General features: G+C 38.2%; 1 protein-coding gene across 3 annotated transcripts in view; it reads left to right on the top strand.

The window, feature by feature from the left end:
• Nucleotides 1-25222, top strand: part of LOC104529145 (gamma-aminobutyric acid type A receptor subunit beta3) — a 29313-nt gene that overhangs the window by 2450 nt on the left and 1641 nt on the right. Inside the window, exons 2-6 of one of the 3 annotated variants that reach the window (XM_010173356.2) lie at nucleotides 2130-2212; nucleotides 3328-3465; nucleotides 10256-10408; nucleotides 14349-14593; nucleotides 19124-19129. In XM_010173356.2, coding sequence (XP_010171658.1) covers nucleotides 2130-2212; nucleotides 3328-3465; nucleotides 10256-10408; nucleotides 14349-14593; nucleotides 19124-19129 — 625 coding nt within the window. Of the gene's footprint in view, nucleotides 1-2129; nucleotides 2213-3327; nucleotides 3466-10255; nucleotides 10409-14348; nucleotides 14594-16578; nucleotides 16591-19123; nucleotides 19130-25222 lie in introns of all 3 variants that reach the window. The other 2 variants (XM_010173354.2, XM_010173355.2) reach the window with 2 other exon arrangements.

The raw sequence follows: 25222 nt of genomic DNA, 5'->3' as shown, positions 1-25222 counted from the left end.
AACAGCTTTTTTTCATAACAGACCAAAAAAGAAATAATGACATTTTAGACCTGTGATCAAAAGTAGAGTCTTTCCAACTGCTTGTGTGTTTGCCATATACAGACCTCTTGTTCTCAAGCAGTACAATGCTAAATGTTACGAATAAATAGAGTGGGGATATATATATACACACATATATATAATCTGAAAGGTGTCACATAGTTATCAGCCATATATAAAACATGAAGAATGTTTGCATAGTGAAAAAGTTGTGATTTGTCTAACAAGTCAACCGCACTTATTTCTGCTCTCTTTTGGATGAATGTATTTCTGTATGAAGATGAAAAGAGGATCAAATTAGCCATCAGGACCGTGACCTAGTTACATAAGAACTATTAATATTGCTTAGACTGATTTATATTTTAAACTTTTTGGGGACAGAAAATATCCTTCCGTCAGCTGTTTGTGCAGCACCTCCCAGCAAATCACGTGTGGGGTTCCTATACAATACGTCAGTATAATCAAAGTCTATTAGCCTGGTAATTAAAAGTAGGAGGGAAAGATAAGAGAATCTATATCCAGAGGAAAGATAACTAGAGAGGGAATTTTAAACAATTAAAAATATTTCCTTTGTGTATTGCTTTCACCCAAAATGTATGTGTATCTGTGTACAGCTTTATCTTTGTCTGGCTCATAATTGTTTCTCTGTCACTGCTCTGATGATGAGTTCTTGATCCCTTGTTGTCCTGCTGTGTCAGGCAGCATCCCATCCCATAAAAAATAAACCTGCTCTTCTTGGTAGTGTGCACAGGCCTGAGAAATTAACATTTGCTTTTGGTGAACATTTGTGCAAGTTAAATTTGGTTGCCTGAACATTCTTTCAGGAGGGACCTCTGAGCACTCAATTTACTTTGAGTAAATGGGGTAAATCTGTTTCTATCTATATCTACCTGTATCTTCTTTTCTAGTGGATATTTGTGAAATTAAAAACATATATTTTACTGTAGTGTAAAAAGTTACTTGAGCAAGAATGTGCAGTTTCTGGTACTGGAACCTGTGACACAGAACCATTGTTTTATTGGACAAAACATTAACATTGAGGGTTCCAGCTTTTCGAGGTAAATTTAAGGCATTTCCCCTCTTGTATTATTATCATAAATTATCACTAGAATATCATTTTTTTAAGAACTGTGTGCATGATCCATCTCTTGTTTATTCAGAAAAGGATCAGTAAGGAATGGACCTAGTCAGCCCCAGAAGATAATTTAAATGTGAAATGTATATGAAGCCATCATAAAGAAATTGACACATAATAATGTGCATACTGTTGATAAATGCTGTGATTTAGCAAAACACTGAAATACACTGAAGATTAATTGTGAGCATATGGTTGTATATGTCTGAAAGTTAGTACAAATATATAAATCCATTAATTTAATAATAAAATGCCAATGCTGTGTGAAGCTGTTAATACAATTGTTATGATTGTGCATGTGTATTGTTGACACTCCTGATACACAAGAGCCTGGTGAAAAATACAGATTTACCAATACTGAAATGTTTTGCAAATTCGTCCTTAGTGTGCTAAATTGCATGCATTGGAAATAGAGAAGCAAAAATATATTTTTATCTGGGGAGAAAATTTAAAATTAAATACAGTGCTTCATTGCAAAATCCTCTTTAAATTTTAAAAATAGGGAAGCATACTCACACTTTGAAACAAAGTGTTTTGCTGGACTTAAAACATTTTTTCACCATTTCAATTTTTTTCTGGAGCTACCACAAAACCAAGGAATCAATTATTCACACAGCTCTAGTAATTTTGACATTTGCAGCAGACTTTTTTCACTTCACATTTCCTGGTATAAGGTCGTAATTTTTAGTCTCAACAAAAGTTTGTGTAATATTTGCATACACCGGTAGGTCCATTGAACCCCAAAGGGACTGGTTGCATAAGGGTAATTCACAATGAGTTGTTCCATTGCAGTCGGTGTAACCACTCTTGTATTAAACTGCTGCTCAAAGTAAAACTATGGACCAGATTCTCAGTTATTGTAAGCTATTCTTCAGAGAGTTCTCATTTTGAAAGATAAACAATAAAACCTGGATTATCAGCTGTACAGTAATTCTATTTGATGTCTGTGTTTCAGAATCACAACCACTGCAGCTTGTATGATGGACTTGAGAAGATATCCATTAGATGAACAAAACTGTACTCTGGAAATAGAAAGCTGTACGTACATAAGGAAATGCATGTAAAACCTAGTTCAGATGTGGAGCAGTTTTCCCCTTTAATAGAACTGCGTAATATTTACACTAGTGTCTATAAACACTATGTGAATCATGTAATTATCACCCTCTGGGATTTTTGTTTGTTTGTTTATTTGACTTTATAAAAAAAAATGCAAGGGGTCATTCATTTCTAGGTGTATGGATACATCTTAGAAAAACAGATCTAAAACCAGAATGGAGTTATTTATTGGTCCAGCCTGACTGGGCAGATGCAGTGACTGGATGCTTATCTTCAACACAAAAGAATGAATGTTCATATTTTATTCAGATTCATTTTCAAGAGAGCAAACACTGTGATATCATTTTCTTTCTGTATGCTTTATCATGCATGGATGGTCCTGCCACAGGACCCGCCCTGGGCTTTCAGATCGGCCTGATTTTTGATTTGCAGTTGTGTTCCAAGCAGAACCAGATTCTCTCTTCCACCTAGTCGTGTCCTAGGATTAAAATATTCAAATGTATATTTGCACTTCAGGGGTTCCTACTCCATTTCTGCTACTGGCCGGAGATTGTGGGCCATATACAAAATATACTGGTATCTATTCTATATTCAGCTGTAGTCCTCCACTAAGAAGCTAATGGAAATGGTGAGATTCACAGTCTTTAGTATGAGTGGAAAAGATCTCCCCCAGTTATGTTTGTCTGTATTCGTTGAATAATCCACCTTCTGCTGGTGACTATCAGCATAAATATACTCGGTTTCAGTGCTAAATGTGTTTGATGTCTTAAATCATGCTAATCTGCAATTTTGCAGACTATTGGGTAGCATTTTCTGTCTCATTAAGGCCATTAATCCCTATGTGAATTTTATGGCAGTGACACTGGGAAAAAAAAAAAAAAAAAGGAAAACAGTATTTTGCCTGAAATACCTGGGCAGACTGTAATGGAACAGCTCTTTGGAAGACCTTCCTACAGGCATACAGAACAAGATACCATATACCACTCTAGCTGTTCTAATTCTTTTCATTGTCTCAAATGACAAACAATGTGTACTGTGTTTGACACTACATTTGAGTCTGCTGTTATTTCTGACTTACTCTCCTGCTTTGCCTGCAGATGGCTATACAACCGATGACATAGAGTTCTACTGGAGAGGTGGAGATAATGCAGTCACTGGCGTGGAGAGGATTGAGCTTCCTCAGTTCTCCATCGTGGAATACAGACTGGTGTCAAAGAATGTTGTCTTTGCCACAGGCAAGTATTATCATTTGCCCATTTAGTGTTTCATTTCCTTGTGTATGACAATTACTGTTCTGTTAATCATCATTAATCATTATTAATCATAATTATATATAGTCTGTGTTTTGTATTTGGCTAAATAAATTACTTACTTGATAAAGCCTGGAGGTAGGAGCCCATGAAATATCATTTCTTGTTTATTTTTCTTTTTCTTGTGTGTGTGATATTTAACCAGACACCTAAATATCTATAATCTAAATAAGTATGAAGTTATTCACCTCTGAAAGATGAGTTTAAATGTAGCCTACAGGGTTACTGATCATACATAAGGTTTTTTTGGCATACTTGGTTAAAAAAGCCATTGGTTTTATTAACACCTCCCTGCAACTTCTCAGTGCTTGTTTGTTTTGTTGTTGCATACATTCAGGTCCCTTCCAATCCCCAACATTCTGTGATTCTGTGATTCTGTGAATGTAATGTCTTTTATATCTTGATTTGCACTTATGGGTATATAGTACTGTATACCATATAGCCAATGCTTTTGTCATCATTGTTAGGATGCTAAAATTAGATCCCTGGGTTCCCTCCTTGTTACCTTGGAAGTGTAATAAAAGTTTCTGGTAACTCACAGCATGGGATATCTTCAGATGACAAAGCACAATGTTGATTTACATGTTTAATGTTAGGCACCAGCATAGGAAAATGTTTTTATCCAAAGCAATATGGAAAGCCATCAGCAAGTGTAGGGCCACTATTTGGGGCCTCGAGATTTTCAGTGCTCTTCAGACCACAGGAGTGTGCTGTTCGATCTGTCCCAGTGCAATAGAACAAATGAAGCAGAGCTCTATTATGTTTCTAAGCGTCACTTCACCCACTCTTTGGACACAGCATCTGTTTCAAAGTACACAGATCACAAGTTGTATTTCAGAACAAAATGTAAATATTGCTGAAATTATGAGGGGGTTTGCCAACCGCTGCTGTTCTTGTTTATCATTATGAATGCGAGGTTTTTTTCTATAGAGAAACATATACTCTGATCCTATATCCTTCTGTTCTGCAGCTAGTGTCACCTTTGGCAGCCAGGGCTTACCCACCCTTCCACAGGATTGGATATGCTTTTGTAGGATGGCTCTTTTGGACAACAGTGAGAATGCAGAGAACTTGGGAAGTTTTTATGACAGTTCAAAGCCACCTTTTAGTTCTATATGATATATTTCAGTAAAGGCATGATTTAGTAATTTAGAGATGAGAGAGATTTGTTAAATTGAGGAAAAAGAAATCCAAAGAGCTGTGAGATAAATAATAGAGAGAAGGAAAACTACGAGTAAGCATTTATATGACTGACCAGATTTTCAGAATCATAACAGTTCTTTCCAAAAAGTCTTGTGGAAGAACTAAAAAAGTCTCATGTTTCAGGGTTTAACACAGCTTGACATTAGGCAGCCGGATGAGACAGTCACAGAGAACAGATTGCTCCATATTTCTTGTATCATTTTCTGAAGTGCATAATTTCTCTCACTGATAAAGACGCAATACTGAATTTACTATTATTTTGGTACAGAGCATTATGAAAATGCTTGATTAATTATGAAATTTTGTGAAAAGTATTTCCATGCAGGGGAAACATCACATTTGTTTCTCAAAACCACATATTTAATTCTAAATCTGAAGCATGCTAGTGAATCTGATGGAGGAAGTCAGCACACTCTTTTCAGATTTCTTCTCAAGAACCTCCTTTCTTATCGTCCTAGTAATTAGGACCAGTTTCTACATTTTTGTGGAAAAGAAGTCAGGCATGCTTGTTTTTTGGCTTTGAGGTTGCTAAAGTCTTAAGGGAAGATATTAGTTCTTTGAGTGCAATATCTCAGTGGACGCTTCAGAGATTTCAATACTAGGGTGCTTTGATTGTATAAAACTAAAAGAAGACTTCAGAGTCATGCCATAAACAGTAGTTTTTTCTCCTGTCCTCCATGAGGAACAGTGCTGTATAATCTTGTGTAACTTATGCAAATGAAAAAATCTGTTCCCATAGTTACTACTGGGAAGCAATGGTAAGCATGGGAAAAACCCCATAGATAATGACATAAAGCTGTGTGAGCCTGCAAGAATACTGGAGGAACTGCATGCATGTTGAAGCATAGCATCAGAGTTAAAAATTTTCTTGTCAAATTAGCAAAATGTATGTGAAAAAAAGTAGAAAAGTCAGTATGGACAAGTGCAAAATACAACATCTAGATAACTAATTATTCCTATCCAAATTCAGGGTAGGGAACACCAGGTTAGACCAGGGTTCTATGTGTAGAAATCTAGGGGTTGCTGTTGATCTTAGACTGAACATGAGCCAATAACATATTTTTGGGAAAAAAGAAAACCAAAACACATACTATAAGGAGTCTGATTTGCATTGCTAAGGCCTGAGCTGAGAATTTGTGGTTGTGGGTAGTGTTCTTTAAGACAGTAGTGGAGCAATAGAAGAGGGTCTAGGGAAAATTAGTAAGTATGAATCGAAATCTAGAAAATGGAATACCTGAGATTACAGAAGAAATGGGTATGATCATGTAGTTTAAAAAAGGAGAACACTTGGTGGTTATTAAATAAAGTCTTCAAGTGTCTAGAAGATATCTGCAAAGACATGGGCAATAGCCTATTCTCTTTATTCATGATGGAAAGGAGATAAAGCAGTATTGAAATTGCTGTAAAGAAGAAAAATCTTGTTTGACTATCCTTCTAACACCAACTGAAGGCCATGCAGGCTAACATAAGACATCTAAAATGGCACTGGATGCCTGTGTGTTAGTAACTGAATTAAGCCCATAGTCAAATTATATCAAATCAGTGCTGTCAATGGAGCCTGAAGAGCTATTCAGCTCTTGAACACCTTTATACTGTCGAGTGAATAGTGCTTAGGACACTATTCAGTTGACTAAAAAAAGGTATCTGATCCCTCTTAAGATGCTGTAGAGTATCCTGCTTAGCACTTAGGCTGCTGTTCCAGAATCTTATAGTCTTGTGTCCTATGTGACAATCTATTGCTTCAGTGTTAATTACTTAACTAGTATTAAGTTCTACTCTTCAGTAGCCTAAGGCATCTCAAATGGCATTAAACACCTCTGTATAGGCAATTAAATCACAGCCTTACAATCGTCTGACTGGAAGTCTAGATCTCCATGGTCTACACTTGAGAGCTTATGTGCCATCCATGTGTAAATAAATATCTGCACCCAAACACCTAAAATTTAGTACCTAAACTGTGAGCTGAATCCGCCTCCTAAATCTTTGTTATCCAGAAATACTAAAAAACTGAGCAGGATTGGGATATGTAAAACACCACCTAAAAGATTCAAGATGCACAGCAGATTAGCAACCTGTTGGTAAGAGGAGGATAGTCTTAAAAGATTTGAAAATTAATTGTTTGCTGTATTCTGAAAGATCAGTCTGTAAAGTACATTTCCAATTAGCTGAAGAACCTTCCCAGAAGAACAGATTAAAATAAGAATTCTGTAACTGACCAACTCTTTTATCTTGGTTCATACTTGGATAAAACAGCGAGAGACTAATTTAGCCTTGGAGCTAGATATTTCAGCTTGCTGGCTTTTAATGAAATGGAAACAGAAACAAGTAATTACTTTTTACCTAGTGCCCAAATATATGAAAGAGGAATATTTTGGGCTCAGTTATTGATTAAGCCTTTGTTTTCATGCCTTCATTCTCAATACTGTTGTTAGATTTAAATACTTCAGGCCAAATTCTGTTATTTCTGTACTATTTAAATTAACATGTAGACATCAACATGTTATATGAGGTGGGAAGAAGGGTAACAAATCTGGTTCCTGAACAGCAACACTGTTCTTTAGGCAAAAACCAAATTTTGATGGAATGTTAACAACTAGAATTCCCTGGTAACTAATCTCTAAATGTACTGAGCCTTAAATGACAAATCATTATCCAAGCATAATCAGGCAAGTAACAGTGTAATTGTTGAGTGCACCAACAAATCAATTTTTATTAAATGGATTACACAAGATGGTTCCTTCTTAGATAAATAAAGATCTGGGCTTACAGTCTTTGTTCCATGCAGGTTAGGACCCAATCTTTTCAATGAGGTTTAACCATCCAGACAAAGAGGGGGAAATAACTAGGGGAAAATAAGGACTGTTCCTTTTTTAAATTCTTTTTTTTCCCACAGATTCCTGTGGTCTGTTTGCTGGAGGTGAGATATAGCAGAGATGGCAAGCTGGAGGCAGGGCCAATAGATCACCTCTGAAGGCATCAAAACAGTACATGTGAAAATAATACAAACTTTTGTAGTCTCAGGGAGAGCTACCTAAAGGAGAGCTCAGACTGCATAGTGTGAAAAAACAAGGCAGGACTGACAGCCCTGGCCCTAGTTATGGCTCTTAGGGTTCTAGCTTCTAGCTTCAGGACAAAGAACCTGGTGCTTGAAACAACTTTATGTTGACATCTCTGGCCTTGAGACAGTCTGTCTGGAGAGTCCACTTTTAAGGCCAGATCTCACTAGTTTCAGTAATTACCTTATCTCATTAGACAGAGATGGTGATGAAGTAATGGATGATGGTCACGGGTGAAGCTTTCAAGGTCAATGTCTAAAGTTTGCTCTGTTATACTGTTTCTCAGTTCAGGATTCATTACTGAACATTACTGACATACATGACGTTACTTCTTTCCAATTTTGACATATGCCTCCTCCATCCACACCATTTTTCCTGCTTTATCAATAGCAAAGTGCTGTCTTCTTTCTAGGAGGTTCTCCAATCCATCCAGGGTTCTTGGCACTGGAGCAGCCCAAGAAGAGGCTTTGTCTTAGTGATTCAGTCCCACTGAACCTTCTTGAATGAATCCTTCAGGCTATTTATCAAAGAATCAGTATTTTATGGGAGATTTTCCAGTCCTCACTTCTACCAATGAAATTCCACAGACACTAGACCTGGATAGGACTTTTGGGAAGGAAGAGATTTATAGAATCCTTTGCATCGGTGGTGTATCAAGTGAAAGAATTTTTCTCAACAGAGCTTTATAAAGACATCTGTCTGGTGCACTGCTCTTATTGCAGAAAGGTGATCAGGTCTGCTAGATTTCTAATATATTTCAAAATGGCAGGATATGCTCCTGTTTTATTTACATAATCTTCAGACACAAGGCCATGGAAACTGTTTCATAAGAAATTCAATGATAAAGTTAAGCTTTGTTAGCAAAAAAGCAGGTATGGTTTCAAAGAGAGAATTTTTCTTTTGAAATGAAACATTGCTCATTGGAAGATGAAGATGTTAAGCAAGCTAAAGCCTGAATGATTCTTTGCTGAAAGTTATATTGCCTGCTTTAGACAGCAGAAAACCTTGGTCTGATTTCCATGATGAAATAAATTCTTCTGACTCCACCAGTACTTTTCTATTGGGGAAACTAGAAGAAATTTCATCCTGGAAGAAATGACTACTGATTGAAGTAATCATGGCAACCAAATACATCTACCAGATATTTCTTTTTCCCATGACAGTTCTTCTGAGATTGTTCAAGGATAGTTGCATAAAGTTTGATACTCTCTGGATGCTTTTGCTACCTGGAAACAGCATAGCATTTTTTCTGTCATATGACTCAAAGTATACCAAACCGTCAGGAATGTGCAGTTTTCTATTCCTTCTTCTGCTTTCTCAGGAAATCCATCATTCTTGTGCATATGGGCGAAAGTAATTTCTTATTTCTAAACATAATTTAAAGGGAAGTTTGTAATTTCTTATGTTTCTAGACGTAATCTTTCATGTCTTGCACACATTTGCATTAGAATGGGTGGAATGTGATCTAATAGCTAGTTGGGCCGTCAGTATGTTCAGAAATGATTTTTAGGATGTTGACTATAGCTAAAGCTTTTAGATAAGCTATTATAAGTATCATATCTAAGACTAGTAATGCAAACACTGAAATCATGGAGCTAATGAGGTGTGAATGACTACCTTTTTCTTGTATAGCTGTACTCAGATTTAATCCTCTTTGCATTTGGTGAAAGAAGTCGCATTTTTTTTAACTGTTTGACATTTCTAAATGTATAACATATATTCAGTAACACCAATTTTGAAACACACCGATTTGAAGTTAAATAATAAAATGTTTTGTTTGAAACATTGACATTGAGATTATATTTTTTTTCATTTGATCCAATTGTAACAGCTCATGAATCCCATATATATACTGTATATATATACACACATATATAAAATAATCTCTTTTTTGCTTAAAATATTTTTGGAAGAAAAATTCAATCTGGCTCTGATTGGTGTTAGAGAATCTGGTCTGTAGGCTTTTCCCCACTGGGATTGATTACAATTTATTTTTGACACAGGTAGCATGTTTCTCATATTCAGATGTGATTAAGCACCATCTCATGAACCACTCTTCCACGTAAATGAAAAACTAGGCACATTACTAATCCTCTCAATCTAAATACTGTACATAAAACTGTGTATTTGGATAAGCATTTTACTTGTAGACCTAAGCATCTGTTTTTAAAAGCTAACTGGTGCTCACCCATCTGTTCAGTTTTCTAGAACAACTTACTCTTTTTTTTTCTTCCCAAATACAAATTGCTTGAATATCGCTATATTCACTGCAAGGTTTCTTTTAACACTGACCAGTAATACAGCGAAGGCGTTTTCCCTCCTGTTCTGCAGATGTCATACTACCCCATAAAATGTGCATGCTTTAGTTTCTACGGAAACTGAAGACAACTATCTGCAAGTGTCTTAGTGTCTTTTCTTCAGTATAAATAATGCTGTTTTCCCGTCCCTTTCCTCAGGTGCCTATCCAAGACTCTCACTGAGCTTCAGGTTGAAGAGAAATATTGGATACTTTATTCTTCAAACCTACATGCCCTCCATACTGATTACCATTTTATCATGGGTGTCATTCTGGATCAATTATGATGCATCAGCAGCAAGAGTTGCCCTTGGTATGTGCTAAGAATGAGTGGGACATTAAAATGTCAGACTGAATGTAGCCTTTGGAGGTTGTTAAAGACTGCTATGTGATGTCAGTGTTTCGATATTCCAAAATCATTTACGTCAAAATCATGTCATCCAGTATTGCCTCAAAAGTGATGTTTTCCCCTGCATGCAAGAATGTAGCTGCCACTAAATTTTTTACATGAGCTGCTTGTATGGGTCCCGGCCTTGTTCTCATCAACGTTAATGTTGTTGTCAGTAGCTTCAGTGAGCGGACCAGCTCCAGAATCATAATTCCAAGGACTTGAGCATGGACTTTTAGTCCAGCTCATTGTGGGAAGACAGGTATGGCTCCAAACCTCCTCCTGAGGTCCTGGGTGCTTTAACTGACAGTGGCAGGAATGGTCTTCAAGAACAATGTGCTAGTTCAGAGTGCAGGGACACGTCAGCTACAGATGATGACATCCTGCCTAACTCTCAGAATGCACAGTATGCTAAGTGCATTTTTATGGCAGCTAAAAGTGCCGTTTACCTCATGGCAGAAAAACATGTATTTGGCACAGTTTGGTGATCCCTGTCCAAGACCTTTTCAGATCAAAGCATCCTTTAGATAAGGCAAGGTGACATCATAATATCTCACAGGAAGTATTTTATTTTTTACAGAAGCACACTCAGGGATAGCTACGGACAAGGAAGATTAAATAGATCCATAAATCCTATGACTGCTGCTGCCTCTCATCTCATCCCAAATCCCACCTTCGACCCTATGCTTCCCAATAGCACATACATTCCTACCCAAAACTTGACACTAAGCCTATGCTATGTAACTCACTGATATACTCTCTTCTCTCTTAAAACAGGAATGTATTACCTGGTTCCCTTATTTTTATGTTATGTACAACAACAAACCATGACTCCAGTCCATATCGGTATGATTCCCCATCTCTGTACGCCATACCTCCCAATATCCCACAAACCAACGAACTTGGGTAACTGAAGATATTGTAGATTAACTGCAGTTACTGTACAATAATTCTACAGATACTGTGGATTAGCTGGTGCATATGGGCATAACACAATCTGGCGTTACCATTCAGCAGCTAGTGCATTTTCAGCAGGTTGCAGATGAGTAGTAGCTTAATGGGAGGTGGGACATAGAGTCCAAACAGCTCTGATATATTCATAAATGAACTACTGGATACCAAAGATCCACCCTGGAGGCGTTATGACTGAGTGAGTGGAGCACTTAAAACACATCAGTTAGCATCTAGATTTTACATAACTGGCCAGGACTGCAGAGAATAGATGGTTAGACAGAAGTTACCAAACCCAGTGACATTCCACACCCTTCTATAATGGGTTCATACAGTTTTTCCTTGTTTAAGGAACAGGAATGTCTCAGGTGCCCTATATCTGTGTAGTAGAAGTTTGTCAAGTGCTGCACTGTGAAAACACAAATATTAAAACAAAAGTCAGAGAGCACATTGAAAGCAAGCTCAGGAGCCCAGATGATCTATTTCCAATTGTCAGAAAGTACTTTTGAGAGGATGAAAATTCATCTAATAGGTTCTTCTGAGAAAACAATTAAAGCCTTGGTAATAATGTCTTGTATCACCTGATTTTTGTATAATGAAGTTCAGTACCATGGGTCTAATCCTGTGTTCCTTTGTATGGTCACTCTTATGAATCTGAAACTGATATGAAATGGTATCAAAGTTTAAAGGCGATATAGACCTTTGGACATATGGAACTAGCTCTGAAAAGGTCACTTCAGAGGAGGTTAAGGTCTGCTGTCTTAGATATTTGTTAGAGGAAGAACTCCCAGTGCAATCCTTAGGGACACAGAGACAAGCTTTTACTCAAAGGCCAGCTCATTCCAGAGACTATGTGGTATAGACACTGCACATAGAGATTGATACAGGGCTGATCTCAAGAGAAATATTGAAAACCATAAATTATGTTCAAAGTGGAGTTTTTGCCAGTTACCCCTAGAAGTTCCTAAATGCAGCCCTTTGAATGAGGAGAAAAATAACCTCAAGAGTTTTCACTTTAGGGAAGGGCTGTAATCACAAGTTTACCCTGTTCTTATATGATAAGTGAGTGTCAGCTGCTTGTCCTCCAGCTGTGCTTTAAAATAAATTATTGATCTTCAGAAAGGCAATTGCCTGCAGGGTATCAGCAGAATCTTCCAGGGGACATATTTCCTTTTGGTTAGTGCTAGCCACCTTTCTATTCAGTGTGTTCTTCTGGATCACAGATGGAGCCACCAAACTCTCCCCATGTGGTGTTTAAGGACTTACCTCAGGAATTAAAATTACAGCCTGGGAATAGACACCAAAAACTTGGGCATTATAACACCCACCGCGCAGACAAGTCCCTTGTTCTCCTAGGCTTTGGTAAGCATCTGTGGAATACAGGTGAGATGCCAAGGGTGTGTTAAAAGGAATCTGGGGGATTTCTGATACAAAAATCAATTTGATCTTAGGTGACTTTTGGAATCCCTTATGAGAAGCAGCAGCAGGTAATCCTACGAAGGAAGAAGCTAATTCAGGCTAGAGAAATACTTTGGGCTGCAAATGTATGATAATGTTTGCAGCGGTCCTCCAGCTTTCTCACCCCTGTTCCTTGTGCTAGCATGGAGGTTTTCTAGAGACTTTGACAAAGCTTCATTAAGTAAAAATAATGGGTCAGCTGTACTCCTCATTTTACTGCAGAGCTGGGTGAGTTATACCCAACACAATTTTTAAATAGGCTCGTGCTATGTGTGCCTCGGCTGTATTTCAGGCCATGAAACATCCATCATCAACACACACTTGTTTCACAGTTTAGAGGAAAAGCACTGAAAACTGCATGACACTGACCTACTAAATATATAAAATATCTGTTACAGAACCACATAGGCTAATACTACGGTTCCCTGGTGTGACAGTTTACACCGGCAGCTTGATTTTGACTTATATTGTCTTTGTTTCTGTCTCTTCAGGTAAAAGAAACTGTGCTTTATAACATGGCAGCAATTTTCTTTCTTTATTTTTGTTCGCCCTGCATTTTAGTGACTACTTACAAACTGATGGTATAATTATGGAATCAGAGAAAATAGTGATGGAGGGGACTTATTAGAATGGCTTGCCTCTTTTACCCATGTAGACTTTTTCCACAAATCAGTGTTTTCAGCCACCTGTGATTTGCAATTCCCATAAAATTTCCAGCAGAGATACAGACCCTGCAGTTTATTGTGAATTCAAGCAGACTCACAATAAATTTGCTTCTCTTACCAGCTTTTCAAAACAGTGCTCTGTAATATATTTTCAGGCGCTATGTCCATCCTTAGGTAAATAAATGAGGGTCTGACATACCTTAGAGGTTTTTCTAAGTACTTTATTAGCGTCCAGTCAATCACTATAAAACTGCTGCTCTCCTTCCTTGGCTTTTTCTTTCCACAAATGCACATACCCCTCTGCTTCTCACTGCTCATCTAAACTCTTTCTATGTAAAAATTAGACTACTGCTCTAAACTAGTCATCTCAAATCTCTCTTCTATATTGTCCTTTCCTGAAATAGGTGTCTAAAATAGATGGGATGAACTGCTCTAGAAAGGTGCCTGTCTCTCTCCATCTGCTACAGTGGGGCCCTACAGGACTAACTTCAACTAACTGCTTAACCCTTAGAAATTTAAAACTGCGAGAGAATGAGAAGAATCTTTCACCATCTATATGAACACTCGATATGAATGCCTTCCTGATTATATGAAGGACATATTGTAACAGAATAATAATGCATCAAGCTTTAATTTTGCTTTCATTTGCAGTGATGTCACCTGCGAGATATATCACAAATTTTTAAACTTCATCACACTGACAAAGCAAATTTGACAAAAAGGAAAGTAAAATTGAAGCATGGTATGCTTGGAGCTGTGTGAAGATATGTGTTCTTTTTTTCTTTGTGTAGGAATTACAACTGTGCTGACTATGACAACAATCAACACTCATCTGCGAGAGACTTTGCCTAAAATTCCATATGTTAAAGCCATTGACATGTATCTTATGGGCTGCTTTGTATTTGTCTTCTTGGCCTTACTCGAATATGCCTTTGTCAACTACATTTTCTTTGGAAAAGGCCCTCAAAGACAGAAGAAACTTGCAGAAAAAACAGCAAAGGCAAACAACGATCGCTCAAAGTTTGAAGGCAACCGGGTAGGATTCTTTAAGCTATATATGGTCTCTCTTTTCTTTTATTACAAAAACTAACTGTATGAAATAATAAAAAAAAAAAAAAAAAAAAGATTGCATAAAAACATCACCAACCAAATCTTCTTTTTATGGACAAACTTTGGCATTTTTATACTGAAGAACTTATATAGCAGAATATAATTAGGCATACAGAAATTAAAGTCAGTATGATCTGTACGACAAGTATCTGAAAAAAAGAAGAAAACAATGGGAGTACAGCTAGCTTGAAAATAAAGGATCAGATCTACAAAGGCATTTATTTGTCTAAATCAAATATAATTTAACTGTGATTTTGTTTAAGTACGTATATAAGGGAATGCAGAATCTGAGCATACTTTTTCTCACTTCAGTTAGAGCAGACACATTTAGAATGGGAGAGAACAGATAAAGGATTAGTTCTGCCATGCTAGTTAATTGACCAGCATAGCTGAACTGCTGTATGTGGCATCATTGTCTGCTGCTGTTTAAGACCAGCAGAAAATTATGATTACTAGAGAAACATTCAGATTGATTTCTGAAGCACAGTATTAGCATGGTCTGTGATGATTACACTCCAGCCTGTTTCCTTGCCTGGAGTATTACTTCATCCAACTTCATCCAGTGAATACCTTTTTTTTTTTTTTTTTTTTTTTTTCCCCCTTTGGAAGAAAAATTCAAGGTATTCAACACTATATAATGTTAGCAAGCCATGTCAGTTTGAATAGAACATCTCTTTTTGGCTAAAATGCTCCCGGTGAGGCTTTTTGATTCAGTTTTGTTGAGTAATACTGTTTTTTCTGTCAGCTATAAATTAGAAGAGTTCACAGTGACAAAACTACTACCTGTTTATTAAATACTAGTATCATAAAAGTAATTTCAGGCTATATTTTTGATCCTAATGATTCTATCTGCTATCGTAAATGTAATGGAAAACCTAATTATTGACACTCATATCTGTGAAATAATTTTTGAACCATTAAATTCGTTTTTGTGCACTATATTATGAAACCAAATTTTCAACACAGTTGGCAGCACTGCTTAGGAGTAAGCTATCAGCAAGAATGAATTCCCTTTCCTGGAAAAATAAATAGATGTAATAATAAAAAAGCAGATGGGGGGAAAAAAAAAAAAAGCATCACAACTGAAAGTAATGGAGAGGATTTCAGCTGCAAGCAGATAATACAGATGTATGCATTAAGGTTCAGTTCTCCCAATGGAAACTATCATCTGGTGAATCTCATCCATTTAAATGATTTACATAATTTAGTACAAGTCTTGTTAGTGAGCCCAATAGTACCCCATGCCTGACTGTTCTATCTTGAGATTAATTGTTCTCTATTGTCAAAAGAAGCATAAATACCTTAACTAATGATAATTAGGGGTTTTCATACCCAGACCATGCTACTTCTATTATCACAAATCTGATCATACCATACATCAACCTTTTTTTTCCTTACTTTTGACTTACAATCTGGACCATCCTAAGCAAGTATCATGGACTGTTCTGACTTTTCTGCTGGTTTAATATCAAGCATGCATGAATGAAATTAGGATACAAATTCAGCACATCAGAGCTGAGAGTGTATTACTTTGTCCGTTGGAGTTCCAGTTGTGAAAGGGAACTCTGTATGCTTTGTGGAATCACATATTCTCATATGAACTGTGAATATTTGCTGTTCAAATGACATAGGATAAATAATGAGGTATAGTCCCATTCGGTGTAGAAAACATTTTGTCTCCAGGCCTCAGCTGGTGAAGTCAACAGAGTTTCACTGCAGTTACTGGATTCAGTGCCTTCAGAGAAGCAGTGCCAGCATACAACAGGAAAAGACAGAAACATTAGAAATTCAGAAATCTTACTTTGAAACAAAGCATAGACAGAAAATGCAGATTCAGTGCATGTAGGATGTCAAATCTGGATTTCTCATTTGAGAAACACTGGCAGATGCAAAGCAGAGGGAATTGCTCAGAGCAGGGAAGAGGTCCCATTGCTTTCAGGACGAGCAGCTCAGGGAAGATCCATCTAGCAAATCTACTCTGGACAAAGTTTACTGGGGCTTCCAGACACCGCAGCCCTGAAGCAGGAAAATGGTTTCCGTGGTTCTAGATCATGCCCACTATGTACCATGCTGTACAGACATCCATGGACATAGCAGGACAGGTGGTCTGCCAGATTTTTTAACATACTTGCAATGGAAGACATGACCTGGAAGCTCTGCAACCTTGGCTCTGACCTCTTCAGGGGCAGTAAAGAGGCATTAACTCCCAACCTCTCCTTTGGTGTCTCTTGAAGATCATTGAATCTGTTGGGAATAACGACTGGTTGGCAGCTGCTTACTTCTTGCTTTAGAGTTGAGACTCAGGGTCTGGATGTCCCAGGAGACGCTTACAAACTGGAGGGCATACTGCACAGCAGGGGAGGCTCAGAGCCATAGATGAAGACTACTTTGCACAAGTTCAGTGAAGTTACTGCTTTTGTGATTTCAGTGAAGGCTTCAGGCTTACATGGAGTATATTTCCATTGGGAAAGGGAAGGTTTCTAATCCTGGGAAATGTTTAAAATCTCAAGTGATTTGGGGCTGTGACATTTTTAAGGGAAGGGAGAATGCCTAAAACCAGACAGCCCTCTTTGCAGCTATTGCCACTATTTTATGACTGTCAAAATGTATGCTGTGCTGGAAATAAGATTGAAAAGGGTTCAGATATAAATCTGGAAGAAGGCATTATTTTTCCTTTGTCTCTAAGACTACCATTTTTGTTTGATTGGTGTTGCTGCTTTGTTTTAGTAATTAAAATTGCTTGTATACAAACCGTGTGCATGAGATCCCTGTCATTGATTTAGAGTAGCTCAGGGCACTAGGAAAAACAAAACAGATAAACAAACCCCAAACTAAACCAAATAAATAAATGAACATTAACCCATTTATTGTCCACATAAGATGCTGTAACTTGTGGGTGTAGTGACAGAACCACTCTGTGCTGTATCAGGTCCAGGCTGAGTCAGGAGGGGCTGCAGCACTGTGGAAATCACTTGTTCATGTTGGGAAGCAGCACTAGCAGAGTAGAGGTGGCAAAACATATTGCCTGGCATTCAAGCCCTGAGTTCTAGCATTGCTCTCATGGTACCTGAGACTGGGAGTGGTGCTGAGGCAGCGTCTCTCTCAGGCAAAGGGAACAAGAGAAGAATGAGGGAAAATAATCACATTATTTTGACTCAGGAGCATTTTAGCCCATGGAAACCAGTAGAACCAGCATGGACACTGGTGTTCTAGCTAATTTTTTACACATTAGAGGCCTGAAGTCTGGAGTGCAAGCTAGCAGGCTTGGTTATAAACACCCCTCTTGTGATAGCAAAAGGGCTTTTCATGCTTCCCTGGTCTTATTTGATTGTAGAGCAGGAAAATTTTAATAACAAGAATGTTTCTGGCCCACAAAATCCACAGATGTGGGCATATTTTGTTTTATTTGATAATAGCTTTGCAAAGCAGTCTCTGTTCATGCTCAGTAACTCTGATTCCTAATGCATGCATTTGCATTGTTCTGCGTCGGAGGTTACGGGTTTGAAAAGCCAAAACTGGCATAGCCATCTCTGTGTTGATGCTGCTATGGATGTGCCTCTCCAGTGCCAAGCTTTTAGGCACTTCTCTCTGAGTTATTCCTGATATGCTACCATTGAGGCTTGCTGTGTTGAGGAGGACTCCACCAGCTGCTTCCGCTGAGCTGCCTGTTGGCTTCACTGCTCCCGTTACGGCTTTCTGCTGAGCTCTGCCCATGTGTTAAAGCCAATGAGTCCAATGGCTCCAGGCATAAGGGAATGAAGAGCCCTCACAGCGTGGAAATGGTACAGCCAGTGTCCTCATATTGCAGAGGTGACAATGAAAAGCAGTGGGGAGAGGAAAGCTCTGCCCTGTATTCTCTCATGTAGCACTGCTGAAGGTGGCATGATGACTGAGGCACATCTGACAAACTCAATCTCTGGAAATAGTTTCAGAAGATTCAGAACTGGTGATGAGATGAAACCTGAGGGAGCCTTTACGAATGACTCATCTGTGGATCAGCAGCTGACTACAAAGAAGATTTCACACTTAGCTGTCGCTCCTTTTAACTGCTTTTGCATAACATTTTAGCTCAGATAATGCACTGTAAATAGTATTCCTTGCTGAACTTTTCCAGCCTATCCCAGTAAACCATAGTTATTGGAGACAAGCATGGGATACTCCTTTTTTGTGTATAACCAATTTTCCTACATGTATTAGTTTTGGATTGAAAACCGTTTTGAAAAACTTGATACACTTCTTCATATGTGAGGACAAGCTCTAGGATAAAGGAAGGACTGAATCTTGATTTTTCATAAAATATTTCTTCTGCCTATCGTGTCAGTGCCTAAACTAAAAAGTCCTCTTGTTTGTGGAAAAAACTGTCAGAAAAAAATAGGTGGCCTGTAAAAATGTTTTCCCTTGAAAATTGATCGCCATTGTTGCGGATCAATTTTGTTTCTCCTGTTTACGTTGGCAGATTCAGGTTTCATTTGTAGCTGTGTGCACTTTCAGTTTTGCTATATAAATTGTTTCTTTTAAATAAGGCTCAGATACAGCCTAATTCACAACTAAATCAGCATGAGAGAGTTCTAAGGCAGTCCTGTTCTCACTTGTTGTTCAGGCTAGTGATAGAGGGGCTACTGGCATAATCAACTGGTGAGCATGTGTTTTGGACATTGCTTCTTCTGGGCCAATCCACAGAGGTTATGATTTGTTACAGTCCCCTGCTAAAAATATTGCTTCTTAGTTCAAGCTGTGGCAATTTATGTTTTCAGTTTGGTGGGACCAAAAGTTCAGCCCCAGGGTATCAATCAGGAGGGCCACTATCACACAAGTTCATTCAAGCCTCAACCCCCCGTGGCTGTCAGACATGCGGGGACAGCTTCCTTTGAACAAAAATAATGCATAACCATTTATAAAAAGGCTTTCTCGTCAGGCAGTCCCTGCATGTTTTTTTAGCTCTGGAGGTTCCTGGCTCAAACCCCCGCTGTCAGCCAAGGCAGCAGCTTCCCACCAGGCATTGCTGAGAACAGAGGCTCAGGCCACTTACATCTACTTAGTGCTTTTAAAGAACTGTTAATTGTAGCAACCCTTCTCACAAGTGGGGTTTTATTCTGAGAATGAATAACTTGGCTGCTCTAGCAGAATTATCACTCAGTTTAAATTGGGAAATATGAGAATAGCAAAGCTGGCAGTATTCTCCTGTGCATCTTCATCTTTCTTGGATACTTTTTTCGGCACTGTTTTGAACAGTGGGATATTTCTGAAACATGAGTGTGATGAGTAGGTGCCAAGTTTTAAAAAATATCTGTCAAGGGTGATGAGCACAGTTCTTGTGGAAAGAACTCTCATCCTGTAGTGCTTACAATGGAGACATTCAGTGCACACTGGGAGGTTCATACATGCACTAATTTTGCTCTGCAGCCACTTTGCACAAGTATGAATGGTGCAAATCCAGAGACAGTAAGTAGATTGTATGTGCAATCCATAGTACAGTTCAGAGACTGTAAGAATCCAGACAATGTAAAATACAGGGCAAGGGAGGACCATACATTTATTTCCTTTTCTTCCTCTGTTCAAATACATCAAGGTTAAATGTCAAACACCATTCTTATTTCTTATTAATATCACTGGTGGACAGTGATATTAATAGGAAACTTCCTAATTATTTTTTTCTTCATACTTTTCTTGTTTTTCAAGATCTTTTCATCTTCCCAGTTCTGGCTGGCTACCCTGGGCTCATCGACTAGGCTGGAATAACATAATTCTCTCTTTCATTTTTTTCAGGCTTATTAATTAATATAAGCATATTAAAATAGTAGTGAGAGAAGTATCAGCTTTTAGACTCAGGAGGAACAGTCAACACTATCATTTTTGTTGTGCTTGCAGTTTTACGTTATTTTAAAAATATACAAGGCATAGTGTGGTCAAGGAATTTTGCTTTAAGCACAGATAGGATTTAGGGCCATTTATACCTAAGTAAAGAAGATGAAAACTGCTACCAGGTAGTTTACCCCTTGCAAAACTATTGTAGTAAGATAGGGTCTGGCGACCGGAAGATATCGCGCTGTACGGAAAGGTAAGACACCCCCCTCTCTCTGCTAGTAGCCAATAGCATTTAGCCTGTGATGTAAGCAGGCGGAAGTGACGTAGTGAACCCACACCATATAGTACTGTGTCGCACATCATTAAACGCCATTTGCAGCATCCTCATATTGGTGTCAGTGCTCATTGGCCCAGAGACGGGGTGAGGGTTTGTCTCTGTGCCTCCTCAACCGGACGGGATGTTGCGGGATAACAACTGCAACAACTATAGATGCTTGCACAAGGGCAGATGAGGTGAGAGCAGGTAGCTGGAGTCTAGATTACCATTTCCACCAAAAATAATTTCCATTTTATTATAATTTTAAGGGAAGATCTATTCTATGGGATAATGTACTTGAATAGTAATTTTGTTGTAAAATAATTCAAGACAGCTTTTCATGCTGTTGTTTAAACCCGCTATTTGCATTTATATTGCTTCATATGATGGAAAGTGTTTACATGGTATTTAAAAATTTGGGATTGATTAACTCCTAAACATACCTATGGGGTTTGAGCGAAATGCTTCCTCTTTTTCTTTTTATGTAGCAGAGTGAAAGACTTATGAGGAAAAAGAGATTTCATTGTAAAGTACTTCTTAAAATTTATGGAATATTAAACAGAGAACTAAATGAACCTGAAATGATTCAAACACTACCTAATAGTAAATCAAGCTTTATGGTAGTTTCCCTACCCTAGTAAAGGGTTTTCAAAATGGCATTAAAACTGAAGTTTTCCAAGAATCTTGATTGGAGAAAAGTATTCAATAGCAGCTCTTGTCTTTAATGTCTTTAAAAATATAATACCTGACATCTAAATGAGCCTGTTTAGAATTAAGGAGTACATTCAAGGCTTTCCAGGTGTAAAAGGGCATTGAAGTTTCATACAACACACAATCCAAGTTGAGCCCATTGGTGATGTGGTGTTCCTCCAAGAGCAAGGACCAGAGGTTCTTTGTGAGCCTAATGTTAATTCCCCTCTTTCTAGCTTCAGTTAGGTAAGTTACGTTTATTTTTGTGTAATGATATTAGGCTGCTGGAGTCTCTGGATTTTTTATTTGTACTGTAGTATGTATAGTTCAGAAATGGTGAACCTTCAAAACTGAATCTTTTTTTCTGTGTATAAAACACCTCGCAGCATTCCCTGTTTCTCAGCCTCCATATGGAGTTATGGGAGATTCAATCACTTTACCTTGGTTCAGGAGCTGTAGTTGTTTAGAGGTGGGAGGGATAGGGTTTAATTAAAGTTGATTCTGAAATAAGAGCATCAGTTTTGCATATTTGGATCCATGCTGATTCAGCAGGGAATTAATTAATGATTTGGTACTTGGTTGTTTTCCTTTGCTTTGATGAGCTCACTGGGAAACACTCTGTGGAAACAACCAGCCCTGGCTTGTGTCAGGGAGGAGATGGGAGCTCCGTCAGTGGAGACTACAGTGGGGAAATGGGAATGAATGTCTTCATGTGGAGCCATAGTGGGCAGAAAGGAGGCTACAAGAAGTATGGAGGCACAGGGTTGGCAGAGAAGGCAAAAAAGGAGAAATATTTAAGTTCAAGAAGAATGTTAAGGAGTGAGGGGAAATTAGTCAAATCCACAATGTCATCCAATTTCTAACAAGGTTCGAGAGCAAAGCCTGGCATTTACATTTTGGGGAGAATTTCTGGTATGCAGACAATGACATTTTTGAGCCAGGTGAGAAAATTACATTCTAAAGCTCATAAGAAGTAAAACCAAAGTCTTACTAAAGACATTGGCCTTGTTTATCATGTGTCGCCATGACTGTCTGCAATCTGTTCAGCTACTTTTCTTCACCTATATCTGCATATGGGGTAACATTTTCCCTGGAGCCACTGAGCAACACTTACGTTCACTCATGGAAGATTTTACTTTATCTGTATATTCAGGCCAACATGAGTCAACTTGCACAGGATACCCTGCCATTATTGCTTTGCTTCTTTATTCATTGAGAGAACTTGTGTACATTTATTAAAATAATTTAAATAATTCAGAAGTCATGCTTATGTGCAGATACTTTTTAACATGTTGCATACATTAAATATTCATACTTACAACATCACCTCGAAGTTGTCACAAAGCATTAACATATTTGCTTTAAAGGTGTTGAGGGCTTAGGTGGTTTATCCAAAATCTCTGAAGGAATCAATACAATTTGCAGGAATAGATCTCTGTGGGCCAGAAGCCTGATTTCAGTTTCTGCAGACCCCTTCTTCTCTCCATCTGCTCCTTCCTTGTATTTGACTTGCAAGTCTGTTGCTCTATTAACAAACAGATACATTTCAAAAGTATGTTTCCAAATATGTTTTATTTGACATTTTGAGAAAATATGATGTGCTGTCATGCAACTTCATAGGACATAATGGTATCTTCAAAGCATTTCCACAAACATTGCAACTTTCTTGACCACCTTTCTAGTTTGATTTATAGATGCAGTGACAGGCACTGAAAACTGGCAGCATCATTGACAAATCAGAGGCAGAAGCCACATTAGGATGGCATGTAAGGTTGGAAGATAAGGTGAAGAAGGCTATGCAGTGCAATGATATAGCTTGAATAAAATTAATTCCTTGGGCAGGAGAAGCCTGAATACATAGGGGTACCCTCCAGAATACAAGCTTTCAGCCAACACCTTGTTTAGGAAAATCTAGGCTCAGTGTAGGACAAAGTACCCATGGATGGGCTAATGCCTGTGTATATGTAGGCGGCAGACACAATCAGGAGAGATCAGGACGCCCTGAGGGAAAGAGCAGCTGGCATCTGTGGTGGTGGAAGGAAAGGGAGTAGAGACTTGCAAGGGGAAGGCAGTGCTTCTTGCAAGGTGAAGCGAGCAAAATGGTCTTTGCTGGGGCATTTTTAGTAAGCTGAAGGACATTTCTTAGAGCCTGGGAGGAGATGGGAAAGGAGATGACATGTGATGCCATGGGGGCCTGGATGAGAGATTTAGTTTTAAGCTTTGTAAGGAAAATCCAGATTGTGGAGATATTTTACACAATGCTGTTACAAATCCTGATCCTAATTTGTACTCTTTGTGGGGAAAAAAAACCAAAAGCAAAACAAAACAAAAAAACCCCAGAGAAAACTGAATTGGTTCTTTTCAGAGACCACTATTAAGTAGTGATCATATCCATGGCTGTATTTTACAACTGTGTGTATTCCCTGGTTACAGATACTGCTCAACAGCATGAACTCATTTCTACAACCCTCAAGCTCGTACTTTTGTACCCAATGGGTTTCTGCCATGGGGACAATAAATTCTTCTTAATCACCACTGAGGATTCTCCACCCCATTATTTTGGTTCACGTTGTTTATTTTTATTTATAGGCACTTATCAGCATAAGGTACTGTTGCCTAAAAGAGCAGGATTTGTTGGATACCTTAGGATTTGTTTTTCTACTTGCCTTTATGTCATTCATAGCCTTTTATATTATTTTTCCATTTGCAAGAAGCTTGGCAAAGCATTACTGATGTACTATCATATTTTTTTCACAAAGAAAAGATAAGCTGTAGCATTAATAATTGATGAAAAAAATATCCATTTTACAGAATTTTAACAAGATTGAAAACAGCTAAATGCATATGGACAGACACATCGCTACACATACTTCTAATGCATCACACAAAGCTTGCAAAATCTTTGTATCAGATGACTGTACAAACTTCAAAAGGCTGTGACAGTAGTGTGTTTTCTCAACCACTTTTAAACAGATGCTTCTAGGATGAGGCATTCAACTGCTGCACAGTTAACACAGATCATGTGTCAGGTTAGAAAAACGTATTAATTGCAGGATGAATTGTGTATGAATAAATTGTATACGTAAACCTGGAAATTATCCTTTATGCCATGGTTCACTATCTATTTATGACTTGGGGAATTGAGTTAACTTGAACAGTCACACATGCATTAACTGGCTGAAAATACCCAGCACAGAGCATTTGTTTTACCTTCAGCTGTCATTTTCCTTTCCCAAAAACTGATAGGGAAGTTGGAGCTGATCCCTGCATCAGCTGTGTTCTCTGCCTGTCCTCCAGCATGCAGGGCATGGGGCACAAGGTGATGTGGTGCCCCACCACTGAAGCTACCAAATACTGAGACAGCATCGTTTAGGACTTCTTGTCAGCGCTCCTCATGGGAACTGGAAGTTTTTCTGGATTGAAGGAGCCATACCCAGCTTTGTGCTGCTCCTCCTCTATTGCTACTCAAGGGGACTGGGAAGTCTGGCCCAGAATTTGTTAAAGACTCTAAATGATCAGAATGTTCCTTGTAATTACTGAAAATGGCATCACATTGCTCACCCATGCTCACTGTGCTCTTGAATATAGAGGTGGAAGGGAAGAGTGCCACCTATTTCCTCAGTTCAGCAGCTTTCTTCCATGTCTAAGTTCATTGCTCTTTAAGATTAACCCAGGAGGAAAAGCCCTAAATTGCCATGATTGGAAAACTGTGCAAATGACTTTGGAAGGAAATATGTAAGACAA

This window comes from Antrostomus carolinensis, unplaced genomic scaffold, assembly GCF_000700745.2.
Source record: "Antrostomus carolinensis isolate BGI_N321 unplaced genomic scaffold, ASM70074v2 scaffold2828, whole genome shotgun sequence".
Taxonomy (NCBI): domain Eukaryota; kingdom Metazoa; phylum Chordata; class Aves; order Caprimulgiformes; family Caprimulgidae; genus Antrostomus; species Antrostomus carolinensis.
This window is presented reverse-complemented; position numbering and strand designations above follow the sequence as displayed.